Source organism: Somniosus microcephalus, unplaced genomic scaffold (genome assembly GCF_052327205.1).
Source record: "Somniosus microcephalus isolate GS21.2 unplaced genomic scaffold, FLI_Smic_1.0 unresolved_chr2, whole genome shotgun sequence".
Lineage (NCBI taxonomy): Eukaryota > Metazoa > Chordata > Chondrichthyes > Squaliformes > Somniosidae > Somniosus > Somniosus microcephalus.
The window spans coordinates 84,171,089-84,196,847 of NW_028225180.1; the positions used below are offsets into that span (position 1 = coordinate 84,171,089).

Consider the following 25,759-nt stretch of genomic DNA (forward strand, 5'->3'; position numbering starts at 1 on the left):
ATTGCACCTTTCCTTGGTTGTAATGGGTGTTAACTCCATTCTTTCAGCCGTCAGAAGATTTCAGACAATTGAGAGATGGTGTATCATCACCTGTGACTGTGACAGTAAGTGCTTTCTGCTTCCTTGCTACTTTTCTTCTTGGCTTTCTCATTCACTTTTACCTCTGCCGTACATGTTTGGTCGTATGAAAGACGACGTCGTATGAAAGAACCGACGTCTCTTTTCTCTAGAAAAGCGAAGGTTGCGGGGGGGTGACCTGATCGAGGTCTTTTAAAAATTATGAAAGGGTTTCGATAGGGCAGACGTAGAGAAGATGTTTCCCCTTGTGGGGGAGACCAGAACTAGGGGCCATCAATACAGGAAACTTTCTGGTATCCGGCACGGACAGGACCGACCTGGTGCCGGTCCATCAACAATGCCGGATAACCGAACGCTATAGTTAAAAGATACGGAGCTCAGAGCTCCGTCTAAAGCAACAAACCCTGTTAACAGCTTCAAAACAATCGGCACAACTTGCAAGCGTCTCTGTAGCTTAGCAACAGCTTCAGCTACACGCTTGCACAGCCACAAATGAGTAAAAAAAGTAACTAAAAGTAAAAAAAGTTATCTGAACCGACTCCTGAATTTTGCCGGTGGATAGAGCGTTCCGGTTATTTAGTGGCCGGTTAATCGAAAGTTTCCTGTATAAGATAGTCACTAATAAATCCAATGGGGAATTCAGGAGAAACTTCTTTACCCAGAGAGTGGTGAGAATGTGGAACTCGTTGCCACAGGGAGTGGTTGAGGCGATTCGCACAGATGCATTTAAGGGCAAGCTAGATAAACACATGAGGGAGAAAGGAATAGAAGGATAGGCTGATAGGGTGGGATGAAGTAGGGAGGGGGGCAGTTTTGGGCAGGTGTACTTGTCAGGCTGTAATTACACTCTTCCCCCAATAAGGTGATGCATCAACGGCAGTTTCTGTTATAAGTGCGGGCATGGGAATTTATCGTTGAAATGCAAAAGTTAAGACCGAATGGATGAGTTTAAAATGGGGACTGAATGACGTCTGGTCTATTTATGCCGCAACCTCTAACCCCCACTTCCCCTGAAGACTACATTGGAACACTTGCCTCCCCATATGCAATGACACAGGAGACTGACTCGTAATCTAGTAGAAGTCTCGCTTAAAACCTGCACTTCCTGTAAATGTTGCACACTTGCTGTCTCACTTTGTTGATTGGCTCAAAGTAAAGCAGCAGCAAACCCGAATTGCAGAGACAGGAAATAAACGAACTGCCAGTGAGGGAAGTGTCTAAAAAATCAATGGCCCTGATGATGCATTGTACTTTACATAACCTATCACCCATATATTGTCATAAAACCACATATCCTTTGACTCACCATCAGCAAAGCCAGGGTAGATCTACTAGTCTATAGGTACAAAACTTTTGAGTCATTGTATACTTTCTCAGATGCAAAGCAATCTTATAAAGCCAGTCATTTCTTAGGAACGGGAGTAGACCATTCAGCCCCTCGAGGCTGATCTGTACCTTAACTCCATCTACCCGCCTTAGTTCTACATATTACATCGGATATACGGCACAGAAACAGGCCATTCGGCCCAACCAGTTTATGCTCCACACGAGCCTCCTCCCGTCTTTCCTCATCTAAATCTATCAGCATAACCCTCTATTCCCGTCTCCCTCATATGCCTGTCTAGCCTCCCCTTAAATGCATCTATACTATTCACCTCAACCACTCCTTGTGGTAGCGAGTTCCACATTCTCACCACTCGCTGGGTAAAGAAGTTTCTTCTGAATTCCCTATTGGGTTTCTTGGTGACCATTTATATTGATGGCCCCTAGTTATTCCGTAAACCTTAATACCCTTACCCAACAAAAATCTTTCAGTCTCAGTTTTGACATTTTCATTTAACCCCCCCCTCAGCCTCCGCAGCTTTTTCAACGAGAGAGTTCCAGATTTCCACTGCCCTTTGTGTTAAGAAGTGCTTCCTGACTTCACCCCTGAACGGCCTGGCTCTAATTTTAACGTTATGCCCCCTTTGTTCTGGCCTCCTCCATATTTAAAAAATCTGACCTGAAACGATCGCCAGAGAAATACCGCTCTATTTGAGCTCAAGATGTACCTAAAAGGAGCTTATCCTCTGAGTGACCTCGGGCTGTGCCTGTTCCGAGCAAACGGCTCTTGTGACCTTTCCAGGTTCCACCTCAGCAGCGGAATCACACATTTCACTTCACAAAGTACAATGCTCCTCTTTTTAACAAAAAAACATGATCCAACTTAGCAGGAGCAACGACACGGGAGATTCACTCATCTCTCTCTTTTTTCTTTCTACAGACACTAACGAACCTGCTGTGATCTTTTTTGAGGCATTTTCTGTTTTAACCAGTCTCGAGTATCACCGTGTAGTTTCCTGCTGGCCCACCGGGTGGCGAGCTCAGCCGGTGAAACCGACAAACCCCCCCCCCCCCCCGTCGAGTCACCGGCCCCGATACCCAATGCGAGTCATCGGGGCCGATTAACGCACGGAGCCTGGCCGGGGGCAGGGGCCCGATCGCCACATTGCTTCTGTCCGAACCACGGCACGTCATATTGCCCGCCGGGCAATTCTGCGGGCACAAGATGAGCCTGCACATAAGCCACGCAGCAATGGGCCGTGACGTAAGAAAACTACTAGGCACTTGGTCTAAGCATTAAACAAAGCTTTAATCAACTGTTTTTCAACATGGAGATCTAGTTGTGTCCTTCACTAGTTCCTGTTAATGAATGTCCTGAACAAGCTGGGCCCGTGCCCGAGTATTTATACTCTCCCTGGACAGCGCCACCAGCAGGCCGCCCAGTATTATTTCATAAGTCATTTCCACATGAATGGCAAGATTCATGTCAGGCCGTTTATCGCATTTGGGTCCCTTTGCAGAACTTTGTGGCCCGATGTGCACCGTGCCCATATGTAGGTAATCCTAGGGCCTAGCCTGCTCAAGTAGGCTTCTAAAAGGGAGATTGTTGTTGCCAAGTTTTCATGTTTTCAATTAGATTTTGCTGCATGCAGTATTTGCCGTTTCTTCTCAATTTTTGTGTGTACTTTTTTTTTTCCTGCCTGTACTTTCCTTTCATTATTCTTTCTTGCTGCTGGCATTTAAATGGCACCGTACAAGGTGCCTGAAGACAGGCATTTCTTTGGAGGTTCTGGCGCTGTGTATGATTTAGATGAGAAAGAGTTCATGGGGGGGCACCCAATGCGAGTGCCATGACCACCCGAGGGGTTCTGGTCACCCCTCCCGGCGCCCACATTAGAGGCCCTCTACACCTACCTGGAGATGTCAGGAGAGATCTGCTTTCGCCACCTCCCCTTCATAAGAGAGGCTATTTCAGAATTGCGCCATCTGCCGCGGGACGAGTTGCATACAGCGTCCACAACAGGTTACCGCAGCACGGAGCTCTCCAATTAAGCCACCCCAGGAGACACCCAATCTGCAGAACACACGCATATCACGCCTATACCTTCGATTAGCGTCGCAGACCTTTGGCCAGTCCAGCCATCTGAGCTGCAAACTTCGGTGCACCGCATCTTGGGCCAGCTCAACCCTGCAATTGCCATTCCCGCAAAATCAGGCGAGAGTACACACGTAAGGAAGGCATAGTTTTGTCACTTTTTAAAGCGCATATTTCTCCAGAAGAGTTCATTGTAATACACTGACGCACTTGACCAGGCAGCAATCCAATAAATTAAAGGGGATACTAGCATCTATAATCGGGCAGAGGGTGTCCATAACTAACAATAAAAAATGTAATTAATTACATAGAATGGAGCAGGTGATGTGTTACTGTTGCGAGATGTGGGAGCCGGTGAACCCCATTGAGGCTCATGGTGATTACGTCTGTGACAAGTGTCTGCTGCTACAGGAACTCCAGCTCCGTGTTGATGAGCTGGAGTCTGAGCTTCAGACACTGCGACACATCAGGGAGGGGGAGAAGTACCTGGACTCTGTGTTTCAGGAGATGGTCACACCTATGAAGTTAATTAATTCAGATGTAGCCCATGGTCAGGGACAGGACGGTGTGACTACGAGTGAGGCAGGTACGGGGATCCAGGAGGTAGTGTTGGAGGAGCCGCAGCCCTTGCTCTTGTCCAACAGGTTCGAGGTTCTTACACCCTGTGGGGACAGGAGCAGGGACTGCAGGGAGGATGAGCAACCTGGCCACAGCGCCATGGAACGGGGGGCCATTCAAGAGGGGGGAGTAAATAGAAATGTTGTAGTGGTAGGGGATAGTATTATTAGGGGGATAGATAGAGTTCTCTGCAGCCGAGAGCGAGAGTCCCGTAGGCTGTGTTGCCTGCCCGGTGCCAGGGTTAAGGACATCTCCTCTGGGCTGGAAAGAAACTTGCAGTGGGGGGGGTTGGATCCAGTTGTCGTGGTCCATGTTGGTACAAACGACATAGATAGGACTAGGAAGCCGGTTCTGTTAAAGGAGTATGAGCAGCTAGGGGTCAAATTAAAAGACAGAACCTCAAGGGTAATTTACCTGAGCCACGAGTGAATTTGGCTAGGACAAATAAAATTAGAGAGTTAAATGCGTGGCTCAAAGACTGGTGTGGGAGAAATGGGTTTTGCTTCCTGGGACACTGGCACCAGTACTGGGGCAGGAGGGAGCTGTTCCGTTGGGACGGGCTTCACTTGGCCAGTGCTGGGGCTAGAGTCCTGGCGGATCATATAACTAGAGCTGTAGAGAGGGCTTTAAACTAACTAGTGAGGGGGAGGTTCCTAGAGAGCAAATAATAAAAATGACGACAGAGAAGGTCATAGACTTAGGTAGCAGTGGGGAAATTAAAAACCAGAGCGTGTCAGGAAGGGGCAGAAGGTATGGAGTAAAAGGTAAAGTAATAAAAAGGGCAAAAGCAGGAACTAAGTGTCACAAAACATATTTGAAAGTTCTCTATCTGAATGCACGTAGCATTCGTAACAAAATAGACGAGTTAATGGCACAAATAACTACAGAATCACAGAAACCCCACAATGCAGATAGAGGCCATTTCGGCCCATCGAGCCTGCACCGACACATATCCCACCCGATCCCCGTAACCCCTACACCAACACATATCCCACCCTATCCCCGTAACCCCACGTATTTAATCCCCCTAACACTAAGGGTCAATTTATCATAGCCAATCAACCTAACCCGCACATCTTTGGACTGTGGAAGGAAACCGGAGCACCCGGAGGAAACCCACGCAAACACGGGGAGAATGTGCAAACTCCACACAGACAGTCACCCGAGGCCGGATTCGAACCCGGGTCCCTGGCGCTGTGAGGCAACAGTGCTAACCACTATGCCACCGTGCTGCCATATGGGTATGATCTTGTGGCCATTACAGAAACATGGCTGCAGGGTGACAATGCCTGGGAATTAAACATACCAGGTTATTTAACGATCAGGAAGGACAGGCAGGAAGGAAGGGGAGGTGGGGTGGCTATGTTAATAAAGGAAGGAATCACTGTAATACAGAGAAATGATATTGGGTCAAAAGATCAGGATAATGAAACAGTTTGGGTGGAGATAAGGAATAATAAGGGGAAAAAAACACTAGTGGGCGTAGTCTATAGGCCTCCGAACAGTTGCAACTCTGTTGGACGGAGTATCAATCAGGAAATAGTTGAGGCTTGTAATAAGGGAACATCTATAATTATGGGGGATTTTAACTATCATATTAATTGGACAAATCAAATTGGGCAGGGCTGCCTTGAGGATGAGTTCATTGAGTGTATTAGGGATGGGTTTCTTGAGCAGTATGTAAGTGAACCGACCAGGGGGCAAGCAACCTTAGATCTGGTCCTGTGTAACGAGACAGGATTAATTAAAAATGTCCTAGTAAAGGATCCCCTTGGAATGAGTGACCATAACATGGTTGAATTCCATATTCAATTAGAGGGTGAGAAGGTTGGATCTCAAACAAGCGTGCTAAGCTTGAATAAAGGAGACTATGAAGGTATGAGAGCGGAATTGAGTAGAGTGGATTGGGAAAATAGATTAAAGGGTAAGACGATACATGATCAGTGGTGTACATTTAAGGAGTTATTTTACAACTTCCAAAAAATATATATTCCACTGAGAAGAAAAGGGTGTAAAAGAAAAGACAGCCATCCGTGGCTAAGTAAAGAAATTAAGGATAGTATTCGACTAAAAACAAGGGCATATAAGGTAGCCAAATCTAGTGGGAGGACAGAGGATTGGGAAAACTTTAAAAGACAGCAAAAAATAACAAAAAGATTAATTAAGAAAGGGAAGATAGATTATGAAAGTAAATTAGCAAAAAATATAAAAACAGATAGTAAGAGTTTTTATAGTTATATAAAAAGAAAAAGGGTGAGACCGGGAAATTAATGGTGGGAAATATGGAGATGGCAAAAACACTGAATGAATATTTTATATCAGTCTTTACAGTAGAGGACACTAAGAATATCCCAACACTGGACAAACAGGGGCTATGGGGGGGAGGAGCTAAACACGAGCAAAATCACTAAGGAAGTGGTACTCGGTAAAATAATGGGACTCAAGGCGGATAAATCACCTGGACCGGATGGCTTACATCCTAGGGTCTTGAGGGAAGTGGCGGTAGGGATTGTGGATGCATTGGTAATAATTTTCCAAAACTCCCTGGACTCGGCAAAGGTCCCGGCAGACTGGAAAACTGCTAATGTAACGCCCTTATTTAAAAAGGGCAGTAGACAGAAGGCTGGAAACTATAGACCGGTTAGCCTAACATCTGTGGTAGGTAAAATTTTGGAGTCCATTATTAAGGAGACAGTAACAGGACATTTGGATAATCATAATTTAATAGGACAAAGTCAGCATGGTTTTATGAAGGGGAAGTCATGTTTGACAAATTTGCTGGAGTTCTTTGAGGAAGTAACATATAGGGTGGATAAAGGGGAACCAGTGGACGTAGTGTATTTAGACTTCCAAAAGGCATTTGACAAGGTGCCACACAAAAGATTATTGCTTAAGATAAAAAATCACGGGATTGGGGGTAATATTCTGGCATGGATAGAGGATTGGCTATCTAACAAAGGCAGAGAGTTGGGATAAATGTTTCATTCTCAGACTGGCAATCAGTAACTAGTGGTGTTCTGCAGGGGTCAGTGCTGGGTCCCCAACTCTTTACAATCTATATTAACGATTTGGAGGAGGGGACCGAGTGTAACATATCAAAGTTTGCAGATGATACTAAGATGGGGGGGAAAGTAGTGAGTGAGGAAGACATAAAAAACCTGCAAGGGGACATAGACAGGCTATGTAAGTGGGCAGAGATTTGGCAGATGGAATACAATACTGGAAAGTGTGAGGTTATGCACTTTGGCAGGAAAAATCGTAGAGCAAGTTATTATCTTAATGGCAAGAAACTGGAAAGTACTGAAGTACAAAGGGATCTGGGGGTCCTGGTGCACGAAACTCAAAAGGTTAGTATGCAGGTGCAGCAAGTGATTAAGAAGGCCAATGGAATGTTGGCTTTCATTGCTAGGGGGATAGAATATAAAAATAGGGAGGTATTGCTTCAGTTGTACAAGGTATTGGTGAGACTGCACCTGGAATACTGCATACAGTTTTGGTGTCCATACTTAAGAAAAGACATACTTGCTCTCGAGTCAGTACAAAGAAGGTTCACTCGGTTAATCCCGGGGATGAGGGGATGGACATATGAGGAGAGGTTGAGTAGATTGGGACTCTACTCATTGGAGTTCAGAAGAATGAGAGGCGATCTTATTGAAACATATAAGATTGTGAAGGGGTTGGATCGGGTGGATGCGGGGAGAATGTTCCCGATGATGGGTGAAACTAGAACTAGGGGGCATAGTCTTAGAATAAGGGGCTGCTCTTTCAAAACTGAGATGAGGAGGAACTACTTCACTCAGAGGGTGGTAGGTCCATGGAATATGCTGCCCCAAAAAGCTGTAGAAGCTACATCATTACATAAATTTAAAACAGAAAGAGACAGTTTCCTAGAAGTAAAGGGAATTAAGGGTTACGGGGAGCGGGCAGGAATTTGGACATGAGTCTAGGTTCGGATCGGTCATGGCCCTGTGGGTAGCGGAGCGGGCCCAGGGGCCGTGTAGCCTGATCCTGCTCCTATTTCATGTGTCTAATTCTGTTAGATTCAGGAGATGGTTCTGTGATAGTAGATTGGCGGTTAGGATCAGATCAGCCATGATCTTATTGAATGGCGGAGCAGGCTCGAGGGGCCGATTGGCCGACTCCTGCTCCTATTTCTTATGTTCTTAATTCAGGCCCTACAGTTGTCAGCTCATGAAGGTGCTGACTCTTGCTGGGGTGAGTTCAACAGGCGCTGGCCAGTATTGTACCTTGACATTCATCCTTTGTCAGCCTAGTCAATGAATGGTATTTGATGGCAGGAATCCTCACAGCCCTCAATCAGTCTGAACTCCGTTCCTAGTTGGCTTGGGCCTTGTTTGACACTAATTGGTAATCTCACTCAAAGAGGCCACAGATAGTGTGGGAAATGGAAAAAGGCTAGTGTGCTGTACCTACCCTGGGAGTGTTTGATGGGGACAGTGTCGAGGGAGCTTTACTCCCTATCTAACCCGTGCTGTACCTGCCCTGGGAGTGTTTGATGGGACAGTGTAGAGGGAGCTTTACTCTGTATCTAACCCGTGCTGTACCTGCCCTGGGAGTGTTTGATGGGACAGTGTAGAACGAGCTTTACTCTGTATCTGACCCGTGCTGTACCTGCCCTGGGAGTGTTTGATGGGACAGTGTAGAGGGAGCTTTACTCTGTATCTAACCCCGTGCTGTACCTGCCCTGGGAGTGTTTGATGGGACAGTGTAGAGGGAGCTTTACTCTGTATCTAACCCGTGCTGTACCTGCCCCGGGAGTGTTTGATGGGACAGTGTAGAGGGAGCTTTACTCTGTATCTAACCCGTGCTGTACCTGCCCTGGGAGTGTTTGATGGGACAGTGTAGAGGGAGCTTTACTCTGTATCTAACCCGTGCTGTACCTGCCCTGGGAGTGTTTGATGGGACAGTGTAGAGGGAGCTTTACTCTGTATCTAACCCGTGCTGTACCTGCCCTGGGAGTGTTTGATGGGACAGTGTAGAGGGAGCTTTACTGTGTATCTAACCCCGTGCTGTACCTGCCCTGGGAGTGTTTGATGGGACAGTGTAGAGGGAGCTTTACTCTGTATCTAACCCGTGCTGTACCTGCCCTGGGAGTGTTTGATGGGACAGTGTAGAGGGAGCTTTACTCTGTATCTAACCCGTGCTGTACCTGCCCTGGGAGTGTTTGATGGGACAGTGTAGAGGGAGCTTTACTCTGTATCTAACCCTGGCAGTGCTGAAATTGACTGTTTCATTCCCCGACACCCTGATGAGCACAAAATTCACAAAAAAAAGATTAAGTGAAATAAATAATTTGGAATGTTAGCCAAAGGATAAGCTGAGCCTGGATGACATGATGAGGGAGAAATTGGGTGAGTAGCGCCACCTGTTAGCGCCTAAAGAGGCAGTCAGTGGCTGTAGCGCCACTGGCTGCGTCTCCGCCGATATTCAGTAGGGGCGCTAATGGTGGCGTTAGGCATTTGCGCTGCGCCGCCACCGATGACGTCATCGGTGTGCGCAGTGCCCCATTCGTGCCCCGTTCGCGATATTTGGCAGCGAACGCCGCAGTTGCGCCGCTCGCTACCCGCGCCCGGTTCACGGGGCCTTACTGTGCCGTCAGCGGCGCAAGTTAAGGTGGAGGTGCGGGGCGGCCGCTTTTTCGCCGGCCGCCTGCCAGCACCTCCGTCCCCGGCCTCCTACACCCCACCCCCCGTGGCATTGCCGGCTGTTTCCCGAGAGCCCGGCACTTCTCCTTGGTGCCGGGCTCATTTGCCGGCACTCGCGATCGGGGATCGCGCTGTTGCAGGCCCCTCCCCCTTAACAATGGGAGGAAGGCCTGCAGTACCGCAGCGTGCCGTGCCGCAGCATGTGGCGCTGCGGCACGTTGCACTGCGATAATCAGTTTCAACGCCCTAAGAGGGACGCGGAGCGCCTCGAGCCTCGCCCCGTCTCCCTCGAGGGGCACTGAAACTGAATTTCTGGCGATCGGTATCACTCCGATCGCTGCGCTAAATCCTGCGCTCAGGCGACTTTTGCGCCACTTTGGCGCCCTAACCCAATTTCTCGGCCGATGTCTTAGTTCAGATGTCTTTTGTGTATTTAATGGTGGATCACTGTTGGGCGTGGAGTAAAATTTTTTTAATTCACTGAAGGATGATAACACTATATTAACCATCACAGTTAGATCAGTAACCGGGAATCTTCAGCGGGATTTTGGTGATCTGAAGGGCCTCTAATCCCGGGCCTAATGTTGTTGCCTTTCTGCCCCAGGTCTCTGAACCATCAGAACCCATTAATGGGACGAGCACAGCAACAGAATCAAAGAAGGACCACAGTCCCTTGAAGAAGACCCCGCAATCATCTCCTCGCCCAGGATCTGTCAGCACCATGCTCAGCAAGGCACAGGACGCAGCTACCGTGCAGCTGGAGGGTACTTTGTGTCGTAAACACGAATGGGAGTCGCACAACAAGAAAGCCTCGAGCAGGTAAGAGGCTCGTGACAGCAAAATCAACTGGCGCGTGCAAGCACTTGTATCTCGAACAGCATACAGCAGACTCACCAGGAGTGATCAGGGAGAGAAATCAAAGCAGTGAGCAGCGTATTCCCTGGGCTTTCCTTCCCCACCCATTAAGAGAATATTCATGTCGTACTTAGTGGGACCTACAGCTCATTACAATACTAATATAATGTAGCCCATCACTCAGTGCCGTAGTCTGATATATCACAGACACTACAGCGCATTCACTCACATTCTGATATACCACAACCTCTCACCAACTATGGCATTATGAAATACCATAGCCTCTCAAATGAATTAGTATACCACAGCCTGTATTGTAATAGCCGCCTTAAAAGAAAGACAGTTAAAATGTCCCAGTCTATAATACATCATACTCTATAGTAGACTTCTATATGGCTCCGAGAAACACTTACTTAACAGCAACTTGAATTTATATTATAAGAACGTAAGGATTAGGAGCAGAAGCAGGCCATATGGCCCTCGAGCCTGCTCCGCCAGTCAATAAGATCAAGGCTGTGTGTGTAATTACCTACCTGGTTTCACACAAACGTCTAACACATGGGTGCGCACAACCACCTATCAGATACCTACACCCCTCCATCCTCCTCCCGCCATACACAGTTACATGGGTATCAAGTACCCGCATGGACTCTCCCTTCCTCTCCAGCGCGCAGTTTGCAGCATATATCCATAGTATATAGCAGATGCCGAGCTACCCGCTAAGCATACAGTGCCAGATATATTTAAATCATCACCTGTTAGCTGACGTAGGCACGCGCTACTCTAACCCGATTTACGATGCACTGCTGCACCTGAACCAGTCGTCCATTCCCACTCAAACCTCACCATCCTCGGGCTCTTGCATTGTTCCACGGAAGCTCAGCGTAAGCTCGAGGAACAGCACCTCATGTTCCAATTGGGCACTTTACAGCCTTCCGGACTCAATATCAAGTTCAACAATTTCAGGTCATAACCTCGGCCCCTGTCATATTTTTATATATTTTTTATCCACACTTTTGGTTTGTGCCTTTTCCTTTTGTTTCTCTCTCACATGGCAGCTGTCTCTCACTCTGCCAGCGCATTTCACACTTCATCTAGAGCCATCTTTTGTTTCTTAACCTGTCCTATTACCATCTCGTCTCGCCTTGAATATCTCTTAATGTCTCTTCACCTCTCGCTGACCTTCCCTTTTGTTCTTTCATCCCCTCCCCCATTTCCCAGTCCCCAAACTTGCTTTTGAATGTGTTCCATTTCTTGCTTTTTTCTCAGTTCTGACGAAGGGTCACAGACCCGAAACGTTAACTCTGTTTCTCTCTCCACGGATGTTGCCTGGCCTGCTGAGCTTCTCCAGCGTTTTCTGTTGTTATTTCGGATTTCCAGCATCCGCAGTATTTTGCTATCGTCCTAACTGCTGTGTCGATCCACCTGCAGGTCATGGCAGAACGTGTACTGCGTGCTGAGGAACAGGAGCCTTGGTTTTTACAAAGACGCCAAGAACGCCAGCAGTGGCATCCCGTACCACGGGGAGGTTCCGGTCAGCCTGACAGACGCCACGTGCGAGGTGGCACATGATTATAAGAAGAGAAAAAGCGTCTTCAAACTTAAGTAAGATTCACGTCATATGTTGCCCCCGTAGCGCAGTGCGCCGCTCCCTCAGTATTGCACAGTGGCATGCACAGACACCTGTGTCTCGTGTAACAGCGTGTGTACCAGCAACTCATTACTATACTGCCTAGAGTCTGCCCTCTCAGGTGGACGTGAAAGATCCCACGGCCACTATTTCGAAGAAGAGCAAGGGGGAGTTCTCCCCGGTGTCCTGGGGCCAATATTTATCACTCAATCAACATCACTAAAAAAAACAGATTATCTGGCCGTTATCACATTGCTGTTTGTGGGAGCTTGTTGTGCGCAAATTGGCTGCTGCGTTTGCTACATTACAACAGTGGCCACACTTCAAAAAAAGTACTTCGTTGGCTGTAAAGCGCTTTGAGACGTCCGGTGGTCGTGAAAGTTGCTATATAAATGCAAGTCTTTCTTGAAACCCTAGTACATTGGCAAAGGCCGAACCCACAACATTGTAGATCAGAGTAACAAGTGAATAGGCTGTCATCCAAATAGATGCCAGAATCGTTGGATCACTGTAGCTTTAATAGTTTGGCAGCATACTGGAATCATGCTGGTCAGATTATATTCCCCCTACTCCTGCTGTGTGTGTAGTCCTCATCCTGGAAGCACCTTCTCTTCCAGGGCTGGCTGCTGCACACCGGGAAGGTTATCTTGTTTATTGGTCGCTTTCACATCTAACTCTTCGGGTGGCAATCTTCTGAGGTCGGAGGGTTTAATCACATTGGGGGTCAGTCTCCCCAGGGGTTCTCCCGAGCATCCGCCGTAACTTCGGTGGAAGAGCCACAGAGACCCGCCCCCCGGAGATGGGGCATGAGCGCCATTTCTAACATAGAAGATAGGAGCAGGAGTAGGCCATTCGGCCCCTCGAGCCTGTTCCGCCATTTAATGAGATCATGGCTGATCATCCAAACTCAGTACCCTGTCCCTGCTTTCTCCCCATATCCCTTGATCCCTTTAGCCTTAAGAAATATATCTAACTCCTTCTTGAATATATTTAATGAATTGGCCTCCACCACCTTCTGTGGTAGAGAATTCCACAGGTTCACCACACTCTGGGTGAAGAAATTCCTCCTCATCTCTGTCCTAAATGGCTTACCCCTTATCCTTAGACTGTGACCCCTGGTTTCTCTGGGGTTTCTGTGCGTCTTCTGCCAAAGTTACGACGAATGATCGGGAGACCCCCCCATAGAAATTCGAACCCCGTTGTTGGGGTAGGGTAAAGGGAGCGTCACTCTGCAGCTAACTGTGCCATTCCTGACCTGGGAACACTTGAAGCTGACTGCCTGACAAGGCTGATCCTTGGAGTCAGAAGATCTAAGTCTAAGGACATGCTGAAGAAACCTGGGACTATTGAGATGATGAGACGGGACTTTGTAGAGCTGTATAAGGTATTAAATGATATACAGAAAAGATAAATCTAGAAAATTACTTCATGGTACGCCATGAAAGTAGAAGAGGACTCAGGTTCAGTTCGATGTCATTTTCATTTTCTTGATGGATGATGTAGGATGAGCTGACTGGCCTTCATCATCTGTAGAGTAGAATCCTGGAATGATACCGCACAGAAGGAGGCCATTCGGCCCATTGTGTCCGTGCCGACTCTTTGTAAGAACGGTCCAATTAGTCCCACTCCCCCCTGCTCTTTCCCCATAGCCCTCCAAATGTTCACCCTTCACGCACTTCTCCAATTCCCCTTTACAAAGTTATTACTGAATCTGCTTCCACCGCCGTTTCAGGCAGTACATCCCAGATCATAACTGTTAAGTATGTGTATTGTATTGAACAATTAACACAAAGACTTAAACGTATAACTCAAACAGGTCTTTACTGGTTGGAGGTAGGGACTGCACGTAGGTCTTTACTTCATGCCCACAGGCGGGAACTGAGGGGAGATCAGTACCCACAGTACTATTTATACCCCTATGGCCAGGAGTGGTACTGCGTATCACTACGCCCAACAAGTAGTGCAGTCCTGTCCATAGGTTCAAAGTAGCACACATATTACATACACAACATTCCTCCCTTCTTAGCTTTACAGTCATCTCCCCATTTAACATAACGTAATAACATATATACATATATAACTTCAGGTTTACAGAACAGAATAACATAGATACATAGATAACTTCATGTCAAAACAGATCACAGATTCAGCCTCTGCGGAAAACAGTTCACAGATTCAATCTCTGTGGTGTAGTCGGTTCACGTTGCTGGAGTGACTCATTCAATAGTCCTTCCATGGATTAACAGTTTGAACTTCCGAACTGAATTGGCTCCATTCGGAGGGACCACGTGTGTGATCTGGTAGAGGTAATAATGGTTCAGATGGGTCATCTTCTGTTTCGACTTTTCCTTTTCTGCTTCTTGGAGACTCTCTGGGCTCCACTGTCAGCTGCCAGCTGCATGCGCAGTTCCTCCTTCTCTTCCTCCTTTTTCCGTAGTAGAGCCACCTTCTCCCGATGTTCCGTAGACTTTCGGTGCTCCTCCATGATTTCTGTATGGTGGGAGTCGAAGTTACAAGTTGGGCAGGACAGGACATAGTAATATTCGGTGTCGTCCTGATCTAGGCCAGCGAGAGGGTCTTCTATTTCCTCCATATCCAGCTGGGTGTTAGCCAGCTTTTGTTCCAAGTCCAGACATCTTTCCTGAAGAGACTTCTTCATGCGTACCTCTTCATCCAGCTTTTTCTGGGCTTTCAGCAAGTCGTTTACTAATGACCTCATTTGAGATTTTACTACTTCAACTTCTTTTGGAGATTGATTGATCAGACTATTCAATCCCTCTACCGGAGCAGCTGTTTCAGCGGTCTGTTGTTCTACGTTGACGTGAGTCAGCGTACTTTTGGCATCCAAGGGCTGCTCTGTTGCAGTCATCTCAGTCTGTGTTGCCACCTCAGCTCTTCCAATAACCTTTGAGAGCTCCGAACCCCTTTCGTTTGAATATTGAAGTTCGTGTTCAAGTTTTTCCCATTTCAGAGTCCTGTCCTTCAGCATATGCAGGAGTTGGCTGACCGTTAACTCCTCTGACATCAGACGTTTTGTGTGCTCCTGCTCCATTTTCTCCATCAGCTGCTTCTGTTGTCTTTCCAGATTCTCCAACTCTATATCAAAGAACTCTTTCGTTGCATTCAACACTTGCTCAAAACGGCGAAGCATTTGTTCTAATTGCTGTTGTAGTTTGAAATGGAGTTGAGTTCGAGCCCGGTGTCCCTCAGAAATGGGCACATCAGTAGACTTGCCAGACTCAGAATCCACAGTTAAACTATGTTGTTGTTGCTCAGTGGAATTCTGTGCTGAAACGTTGTCTTTTGCACCTGAGTTGGGCTTACCATCATCCGTTCCAGAGTCTGGGCCGACTATCTTCACCGAGTTCTCACTCGTTATTGTTTGTAGGAAATGCCAGTCCATATTCATTTTCCTAATCCACTCCCGTCCTAGTAGTGGAGGACCTCCTTCAGATATCACATATAAGTCCATTATTTGACTGTCTTCGCCCTTGTGGACCACTGCAACCTCTATTTTCCCGATGGGGTACACTCTTTGCCCCGTGTATGTTTTCAATATAATCCCCGTATCCTGTAGGGGAATATGTTGGAATAACTTTCCGTAATCTTTCTTATTTATGACCGTCAATGCCGATCCAGTGTCCAATTCCAGTTTTACTTGGACTCCTTCTATCTGAAGAGTGACCCAAATTGTCTGGAGGTCTGCACCCTTACCAGCGTTGAGTACTCTTAAGCTAGCCAGTTCATTACAGCTTAAGCTAGCCAGTTCATTACTGCTAGCGTCTGAATCGGACTCCTGTTCGGTCACCTTGTGTACCTTTGCGTATTTTCCTTGCGGTGACTTCTTGTTGCTGGTCTTCTTCCCTGACCTGCATACTCTAGCTATATGTCCAAGCCTACCACAAGTTCTACATTCTTGGTTTTTAAACCAACACTGGTTCTGATCATGCGTTGTCTTTCCACAACGATAACATTTGCCAGAACTCACACCCAATTTGTGTGCACTGAGCTCCGGTGACCGTAGCTGCATTACTGCCGTGCCTCTCGCTGCGGCTTCGTGTGCTGCTGCCATAGTGACCGCCTTCTCAAGCGTCAGCTCATTCTCCTCGAGCAGTCGCTTTTGTGTATCCTGTTTAAATAAACCACACACAAATTTGTCTCGTAGTGCATCTGTCAGTCCCGTTCCAAACTGGCAATATTTCGCTAATTTACGCAATTCCAGCAAATATTCAGCATTGCTTTCATGCTGTAGCTGCCTTCTGTCGTAAAATTTAAATCGTTCCGCTAGCATCAGCGGCGTGGGGTTTAGATGATCTTTCAGGACAGTAACAATCTCATCGAACGTCTTATCCGCCGGTTCATCTGGTGATAACAGGTGTTTCAATTGCCCGTATGTCTTCGCACCCATTAAATTTAATAATGTTAGAGCTTTATCTTGGTCACGAATTTTATTGGCCTTACAATAATTTTTTACTCTTTCAACATATATGGCCCAATCTTCGAGGTCACTATCAAAGGTGCTAATATTCCCGTGTTTAGGCATTGTAGATTTGCAATTTCTCAGATTTTATTTTCTTTACTTGTTATCAAAGATGGCGGCTTCCCGCTCTTGCCGTCGTCCTCCGCCCACAAAATGGCGGTTTTCCCGCGCTTGGCGGTCTTCACCCGTCCCCCGACGCCGTCTCCCTTCAGCCCCCGAGTGCGGCCCTTATCTTCGCCGCGATCGCCCGAGTGCGGCCCTTATCAGCGGATGCGATCGCTGGATCGCGAAGTGGCTCCCGACCGAAGCGGCTCTCGGCCCTTATCTTCTGTGCGATCGATAGCCTGTGCTGTGCACCGCGGCTCTCGCACCTTGAGCTTCTGCAGCCGCCGCGCCTTTCAGTCCGAGTGCGGCCCTTATCTTTGGTCCCGATCGCTGACCCGCGCTGCGCCTCGCACTTGAAGCGGCTCCCGGCCTCTGGCTCACCCGCTCGCGCGGCTCTTATCAGGGATTGCGATCGCCCTTATCTCCCGATCGGTGGCCCTGTCTTTGCAGCCCACGCTGCTCGGCTTACCCACGAGGTTATGGAGGCTTCAGGGTCCTAATGCCTGTCGCTTCCAGTCGCTGGAAGCTGTCAGGATTTCTGCTGCCCTTCAGTTTTGAGTGGGGTGTTCAGGATTGAAACCTCTCTTCAACGTCCTGTCTTTGGACGAAGCCGCCGTGGAATAACTGCCGCAGGGTTCGAACCGACTCGTCGCCAGTGTTAAGTATGTGTATTGTATTGAACAATTAACACAAAGACTTAAACGTATAACTCAAACAGGTCTTTACTGGTTGGAGGTAGGGACTGCACGTAGGTCTTTACTTCATGCCCACAGGCGGGAACTGAGGGGAGATCAGTACCCACAGTACTATTTATACCCCTATGGCCAGGAGTGGTACTGCGTATCACTACGCCCTACAAGTAGTGCAGTCCTGTCCATAGGTTCAAAGTAGCACACATATTACATACACAACAATAACCACTCGCTGTGTTAAAAAAACCAATTCTCCTCATCCCCTCTCTGGTTCTTTTCCAGTTACCTTCAATCTGTGTCCTCTGGTTACCCACCCTCCTGCCACTGGAAACAGTTTCTCCTTATTTACTCGATCAAAACCCCTCATGATTTTGAACACCTCTATCAAATCTCCCCTTTAACCTTCTCTGCTCTAAGGAGAACAACCCCAGCTTCTCCATTCTCTCCACGTTACTGAAGTCCCTCATCCCTGGAACCATTCTGGTAAATCTCCGCACCCTCTCCAAGGCCGTGACATCCTTCCTAAAGTGTGGTGCCCAGAATTGGACTCAATACTCCAGCTGGGGCCTAACCAGTGATTTATAAAGGTTGTATTATGTTGTGAAATGGGTAAGTGTTATGAGGAAAAAAACTCACAAAAATAGCAATGAAAAAGAACCTGCCATAGTCGCTGGGCTGCCCTCAACATTAAACGCCAAACATACTGAAGTGAGTCAGTGTCAATGTGTCAGCCGTAATCTGGAAAAGCTATACTCGAGGGTGAAAGCTTTGATTGAATTATACAGAATCATGATATTGTCGCTGTTCGTGCGACAGTGATTGCTCAATAAATTTATTTTTGATCACAGGCTCAGCGAAGGGAAGGAGTTCCTGTTTCAGGCCAAGGACGAGGTAAGTGTCAGCCGCTTGTGATTTGATGAAAACGGTGGCAATGATTTAACCCTGACTCTGCTGAACACACAGGAACACTGCACAGTTACACGACGGAGACTCAGACACGTTTAACCCTGACCCCGCTGAACACACAGGAACACTGCACAGTTACACAACGGAGACTCGGGCCCGTTTAACCCTGACCCTGCTGAACACACAGGAACACTGCACAGTTACACAACGGAGACTCGGGCCCGTTTAACCCTGACCCTGCTGAACACACAGGAACACTGCACAGTTACACAACGGAGACTCGGGCCCGTTTAACCCTGAGCCTGCTGAACACACAGGAACACTGCACAGTTACACAACGTAGACTCGGGCCCGTTTAACCCTGACCCTGCTGAACACCCAGGAACACTGCACAGTTACACAACGGAGACTCGGGCCCGTTTAACCCTGACCCTGCTGAACACACAGGAACACTGCACAGTTACACAACGGAGACTCGGGCCCGTTTAACCCTGACCCTGCTGAACACACAGGAACACAGCACAGTTACACGATGGAGACCCGGGCCCGTTTAACCCTGACCCTGCTGAACACACAGGAACACTGTACAGTTACACAACGGAGACCCGGGCCCGTTTAACCCCGACCCTGCTGTATACACACAGGAACACTGCACAGTTACACAATGGAGACTCGGGCCCGTTTAACCCTGACCCTGCTGAACACACAGGAACACTGTACAGTTACACAACGGAGACTCAGGCCCGTTTAACACTGACCCTGCTGTATACACACAGGAACACTGCACAGTTACACAACGGAGACTCGGGCCCGTTTAACCCTGACCCTGCTGAACACACAGGAACACTGCACAGTTACACAACGGAGACCTGGGCCTGTTTAACCCTGACCCTGCTGTATACACACAGGAACACTGCACAGTTACACAACGGAGACTCGGGCCCGTTTAACACTGACCCTGCTGTATACACACAGGAACACTGCACAGTTACACAACGGAGACCCGGGCCCGTTTAACTCTGACCCTGCTGAACACACAGGAACACTGCACAGTTACACAACGGAGACTCGGGCCTGTTTAACCCTGACCCTGCTGAACATATTGGAACACTGCACAGTTACACAACGGAGACCCGGGCCCGTTTAACTCTGACCCTGCTGAACACACAGGAACACTGCACAGTTACACAACGGAGACTCGGGCCTGTTTAACCCTGACCCTGCTGAACACACAGGAACACTGCACAGTTACACAACGGAGACTCGGGCCCTTTTAACCCTGACCCTGCTGAACACACAGGAACACTGCACAGTTACACAACGGAGACTCAGACACGTTTAACCCTGACCCTCCTGAACACAGAGGAACACTGCACAGTTACTCAACGGAGACCCGGGCCCGTTTAACCCTGACCCTGCTGAACACACAGGAACACTGCACAGTTACACAACGGAGACTCGCGCCCGTTTAACCCTGACCCTGCTGAACACACAGGAACACTGCACAGTTACACAACGGAGACCCGGGCCCGTTTAACACTGACCCTGCTGAACACACAGGAACACTGCACAGTTACACAACGGAGACCCGGGCCCGTTTAACCCTGACCCTGCTGAACACACAGGAACACTGCACAGTTACACAACGGAGACTCGGGCCCATTTAACCCTGACCCTGCTGAACACAGAGGAACACTGCACAGTTACTCAACGGAGACTCCGGCCCGTTTAACCCTGACCCTGCTGTATACACACAGGAACACTGCACAGTTACACAACGGAGACTCGGGCCCGTTTAACCCTCACCCTGCTGAACACACAGGAACACTGCACAGTTACACAACGGAGACTCGGGCCCGTTTAACCCTCACCCTGCTGAACACACAGGAGCACTGCACAGTTACACAACGGAGACTCGGGCCCGTTTAACCCTGACCCTGCTGAACACACAGGAACACTGCACAGTTACACAACGGAGACCCGGGCCCGTTTAACCCTGACCCTGCTGAACACACAGGAACACTGCACAGTTACACAACGGAGACTCGGGCCCGTTTAACCCTGACCCTGCTGAACACACAGGAACACTGCACAGTTACACAACGGAGACCCGGGCCCGTTTAACCCTGACCCTGCTGAACACACAGGAACACTGCACAGTTACACAACGGAGACTCGGGCCCGTTTAACCCTGACCCTGCTGAACACACAGGAACACTGCACAGTTACACAACGGAGACTCGGGCCCGTTTAACCCTGACCCTGCTGAACACACAGGAACACTGCACAGTTACACAACGGAGACCCGGGCCCGTTTAACCCTGACCCTGCTGAACACACAGGAACACTGCACAGTTACACAACGGAGACTCGGGCCCGTTTAACCCTGACCCTGCTGAACACACAGGAACACTGCACAGTTACACAACGGAGACTCGGGCCCGTTTAACCCTGACCCTGCTGAACACACAGGAACACTGCACAGTTACACAACGGAGACCCGGGCCCGTTTAACCCTGACCCTGCTGAACACACAGGAACACTGCACAGTTACACAACGGAGACCCGGGCCCGTTTAACCCTGACCCTGCTGTATACACACAGGAACACTGCACAGTTACACAATGGAGACTCGGGCCCGTTTAACCCTGACCCTGCTGAACACACAGGAACACTGCACAGTTACACAATGGAGACTCGGGCCTGTTTAACCCTGACCCTGCTGAACACACAGGAACACTGCACAGTTACACAACGGAGACTCAGTCCCGTTTAACCCTGACCCTGCTGAACACACAGGAACACTGCACAGTTACACAACGGAGACCCGGGCCCGTTTAACCCTGACCCTCTTGAACACACAGGAACACTGCACAGTTACACAACGGAGACTCGGGCCCGTTTAACCCTGACCCTGCTGAACACACAGGAACACTGCACAGTTCCACAACGGAGACTCGGGCCCATTTAACTCTGACCGTGCTGAACACACAGGAACACTGCACAGTTACACAACGGAGACTCGGGCCCGTTTAACCCTCACCCTGCTGAACACACAGGAGCACTGCACAGTTACACAACGGAGACTCAGTCCCGTTTAACACTGACCCTGCTGGATACACACAGGAACACTGCACAGTTACACAACGGAGACTCGGGCCCGTTTAACCCTCACCCTGCTGAACACACAGGAACACTGCACAGTTACACAACGGAGACTCGGGCCCGTTTAACCCTCACCCTGCTGAACACACAGGAGCACTGCACAGTTACACAACGGAGACTCGGGCCCGTTTAACCCTGACCCTGCTGAACACACAGGAACACTGCACAGTTACACAACGGAGACTCGGGCCCGTTTAACCCTCACCCTGCTGAACACACAGGAACACTGCACAGTTACACAACGGAGACTCGGGCCCGTTTAACCCTCACCCTGCTGAACACACAGGAGCACTGCACAGTTACACAACGGAGACTCGGGCCCGTTTAACTCTGACCCTGCTGAACACACAGGAACACTGCACAGTTACACAACGGAGACTCGGGCCCGTTTAACACTGACCCTGCTGAACACACAGGAACACTGCACAGTTACACAATGGAGACTCAGGCCCGTTTAAACCTGACCCTGCTGAACACACAGGAACACTGCACAGTTACACAACGGAGACTCGGGCCCGTTTAACCCTGACCCTGCTGAACACACAGGAACACTGCACAGTTACACAACGGAGACTCGGGCCCGTTGAACCCTGACCCTGCTGAACACACAGGAACACTGCACAGTTACACAACGTAGACTCGGGCCCGTTTAACCCTGACCCTGCTGAACACCCAGGAACACTGCACAGTTACACAACGGAGACTCGGGCCCGTTTAACCCTGACCCTGCTGAACACACAGGAACACTGCACAGTTACACAACGGAGACTCGGGCCCGTTTAACCCTGACCCTGCTGAACACACAGGAACACAGCACAGTTACACGATGGAGACCCGGGCCCGTTTAACACTGACCCTGCTGTATACACACAGGAACACTGCACAGTTACACAACGGAGACTCGGGCCCGTTTAACCCTGACCCTGCTGAACACACAGGAACACTGCACAGTTACACAACAGAGACCTGGGCCCGTTTAACCCTGACCCTGCTGAACACACAGGAACACTGCACAGTTACACAACGGAGACTCGGGCCCGTTTAACCCTGACCCTGCTGTATACACACAGGAACACTGCACAGTTACACAACGGAGACTCGGGCCCGTTTAACACTGACCCTGCTGTATACACACAGGAACACTGCACAGTTACACAACGGAGACCCGGGCCCGTTTAACTCTGACCCTGCTGAACACACAGGAACACTGCACAGTTACACAACGGAGACTCGGGCCTGTTTAACCCTGACCCTGCTGAACATATTGGAACACTGCACAGTTACACAACGGAGACCCGGGCCCGCTTAACCCTGACCCTGCTGAACACACAGGAACACTGCACAGTTACACAACGGAGACTCGGGCCCTTTTAACCCTGACCCTGCTGAACACACAGGAACACTGCACAGTTACACAACGGAGACTCAGACACGTTTAACCCTGACCCTCCTGAACACAGAGGAACACTGCACAGTTACTCAACGGAGACCCGGGCCCGTTTAACCCTGACCCTGCTGAACACACAGGAACACTGCACAGTTACACAACGGAGACTCGCGCCCGTTTAACCCTGACCCTGCTGAACACACAGGAACACTGCACAGTTACACAACGGAGACCCGGGCCCGTTTAACACTGACCCTGCTGAACACACAGGAACACTGCACAGTTACACAACGGAGACCCGGGCCCGTTTAACCCTGACCCTGCTGAACACACAGGAACACTGCACAGTTACACAACGGAGACTCGGGCCCATTTAACCCTGACCCTGCTGAACACACAGGAACACTGCACAGTTACTCAACGGAGACTCCGGCCCGTTTAACCCTGACCCTGCTGTATACACACAGGAACACTGCACAGTTACACAACGGAGACTCGGGCCCGTTTAACCCTCACCCTGCTGAACACACAGGAACACTGCACAGTTACACAACGGAGACTCGGGCCCGTTTAACCCTCACCCTGCTGAACACACAGGAACACTGCACAGTTACATAACGGAGACTCGGGCCCGTTTAACCCTGACCCTGCTGAACACACAGGAACACTGCACAGTTACACAACGGAGACCCGGGCCCATTTAACCCTGACCCTGCTGAACACACAGGAACACTGCACAGTTACACAACGGAGACCCGGGCCCGTTTAACCCTGACCCTGCTAAACACACAAGAACACTGCACAGTTACACAACGGAGACTCGCGCCCGTTTAACCCTGACCCTGCTGAACACACAGGAACACTGCACAGTTACACAACGGAGACTCGGGCCCGTTTAACCCTGACCCTGCTGAACACACAGGAACACTGCACAGTTACACAACGGAGACCCGGGCCCGTTTAACCCTGACCCTGCTGAACACACAGGAACACTGCACAGTTACACAACGGAGACCCGGGCCCGTTTAACCCTGACCCTGCTGTATACACACAGGAACACTGCACAGTTACACAATGGAGACTCGGGCCCGTTTAACCCTGACCCTGCTGAACTCACAGGAACACTGCACAGTTACACAATGGAGACTCGGGCCTGTTTAACCCTGACCCTGCTGAACACACAGGAACACTGCACAGTTACACAACGGAGACTCAGTCCCGTTTAACCCTGACCCTGCTGAACACACAGGAACACTGCACAGTTACACAACGGAGACCCGGGCCCGTTTAACCCTGACCCTCTTGAACACACAGGAACACTGCACAGTTACACAACGGAGACTCGGGCCCGTTTAACCCTGACCCTGCTGAACACACAGGAACACTGCACAGTTCCACAACGGAGACTCGGGCCCATTTAACTCTGACCGTGCTGAACACACAGGAACACTGCACAGTTACACAACGGAGACTCGGGCCCGTTTAACCCTCACCCTGCTGAACACACAGGAGCACTGCACAGTTACACAACGGAGACTCAGTCCCGTTTAACACTGACCCTGCTGGATACACACAGGAACACTGCACAGTTACACAACGGAGACTCGGGCCCGTTTAACCCTCACCCTGCTGAACACACAGGAACACTGCACAGTTACACAACGGAGACTCGGGCCCGTTTAACCCTCACCCTGCTGAACACACAGGAGCACTGCACAGTTACACAACGGAGACTCGGGCCCGTTTAACCCTGACCCTGCTGAACACACAGGAACACTGCACAGTTACACAACGGAGACTCGGGCCCGTTTAACCCTCACCCTGCTGAACACACAGGAACACTGCACAGTTACACAACGGAGACTCGGGCCCGTTTAACTCTGACCCTGCTGAACACACAGGAACACTGCACAGTTACACAACGGAGACTCGGGCCCGTTTAACACTGACCCTGCTGAACACACAGGAACACTGCACAGTTACACAATGGAGACTCAGGCCCGTTTAAACCTGACCCTGCTGAACACACAGGAACACTGCACAGTTACACAACGGAGACTCGGGCCCGTTTAACCCTGACCCTGCTGAACACACAGGAACACTGCACAGTTACACAACGGAGACCCGGGCCCGTCTAACTCTGACCCTGCTGAACACACAGGAACACTGCACAGTTACACAACGGAGACTCGGGCCCGTTTAACCCTGACCCTGCTGAACACACAGGATCACTGCACAGTTACACAATGGAGACTCGGGCCCGTTTAACCCTGACCCTGCTGAACATATTGGAACACTGCCCAGTTACACAACGGAGACCCAAGCCCGTTTAAACCTGACCCTGCTGAACACAGAGGAACACTGCACAGTTACACAACGGAGACTCAGGCCCGTTTAACCCTGACCCTGCTGAACACACAGGAACACTGCACAGTTACACAACGGAGACTCGGGCCCGTTTAACCCTGACCCTGCTGAACACACAGGAACACTGCACAGTTACACAACGGAGACTCGGGCCCGTTTAACCCTGACCCTGCTGAACACACAGGAACACTGCACAGTTACACAACGGAGACTCGGGCCCATTTAACCCTCACCCTGCTTTATACACACAGGGACACTGCACAGTTACACAACGGAGACTCGGGCCCGTTTAACCCTGACCCTCCTGAACACACAGGAACACTGCACACTTACACAACGGAGACTCGGGCCTGTTTAACCCTGACCCTGCTGAACACACAGGAACACTGCAC

General features: G+C 49.5%; 1 protein-coding gene across 2 annotated transcripts in view; it reads left to right on the forward strand.

Annotated features, from left to right (window-relative positions):
- sptbn2 (spectrin, beta, non-erythrocytic 2) overlaps positions 1 to 25,759 on the forward strand; it is a 678,353-nt gene that overhangs the window by 368,298 nt on the left and 284,296 nt on the right. The window contains exons 33-36 of one of the 2 annotated variants that reach the window (XM_085976259.1): positions 48 to 104; positions 10,385 to 10,599; positions 12,067 to 12,240; positions 18,391 to 18,433. In XM_085976259.1, coding sequence (XP_085832385.1) covers positions 48 to 104; positions 10,385 to 10,599; positions 12,067 to 12,240; positions 18,391 to 18,433 — 489 coding nt within the window. The remainder of the gene's footprint in view (positions 1 to 47; positions 105 to 10,384; positions 10,600 to 12,066; positions 12,241 to 18,390; positions 18,434 to 25,759) is intronic. The other variant, XM_085976260.1, reaches the window with a different exon arrangement.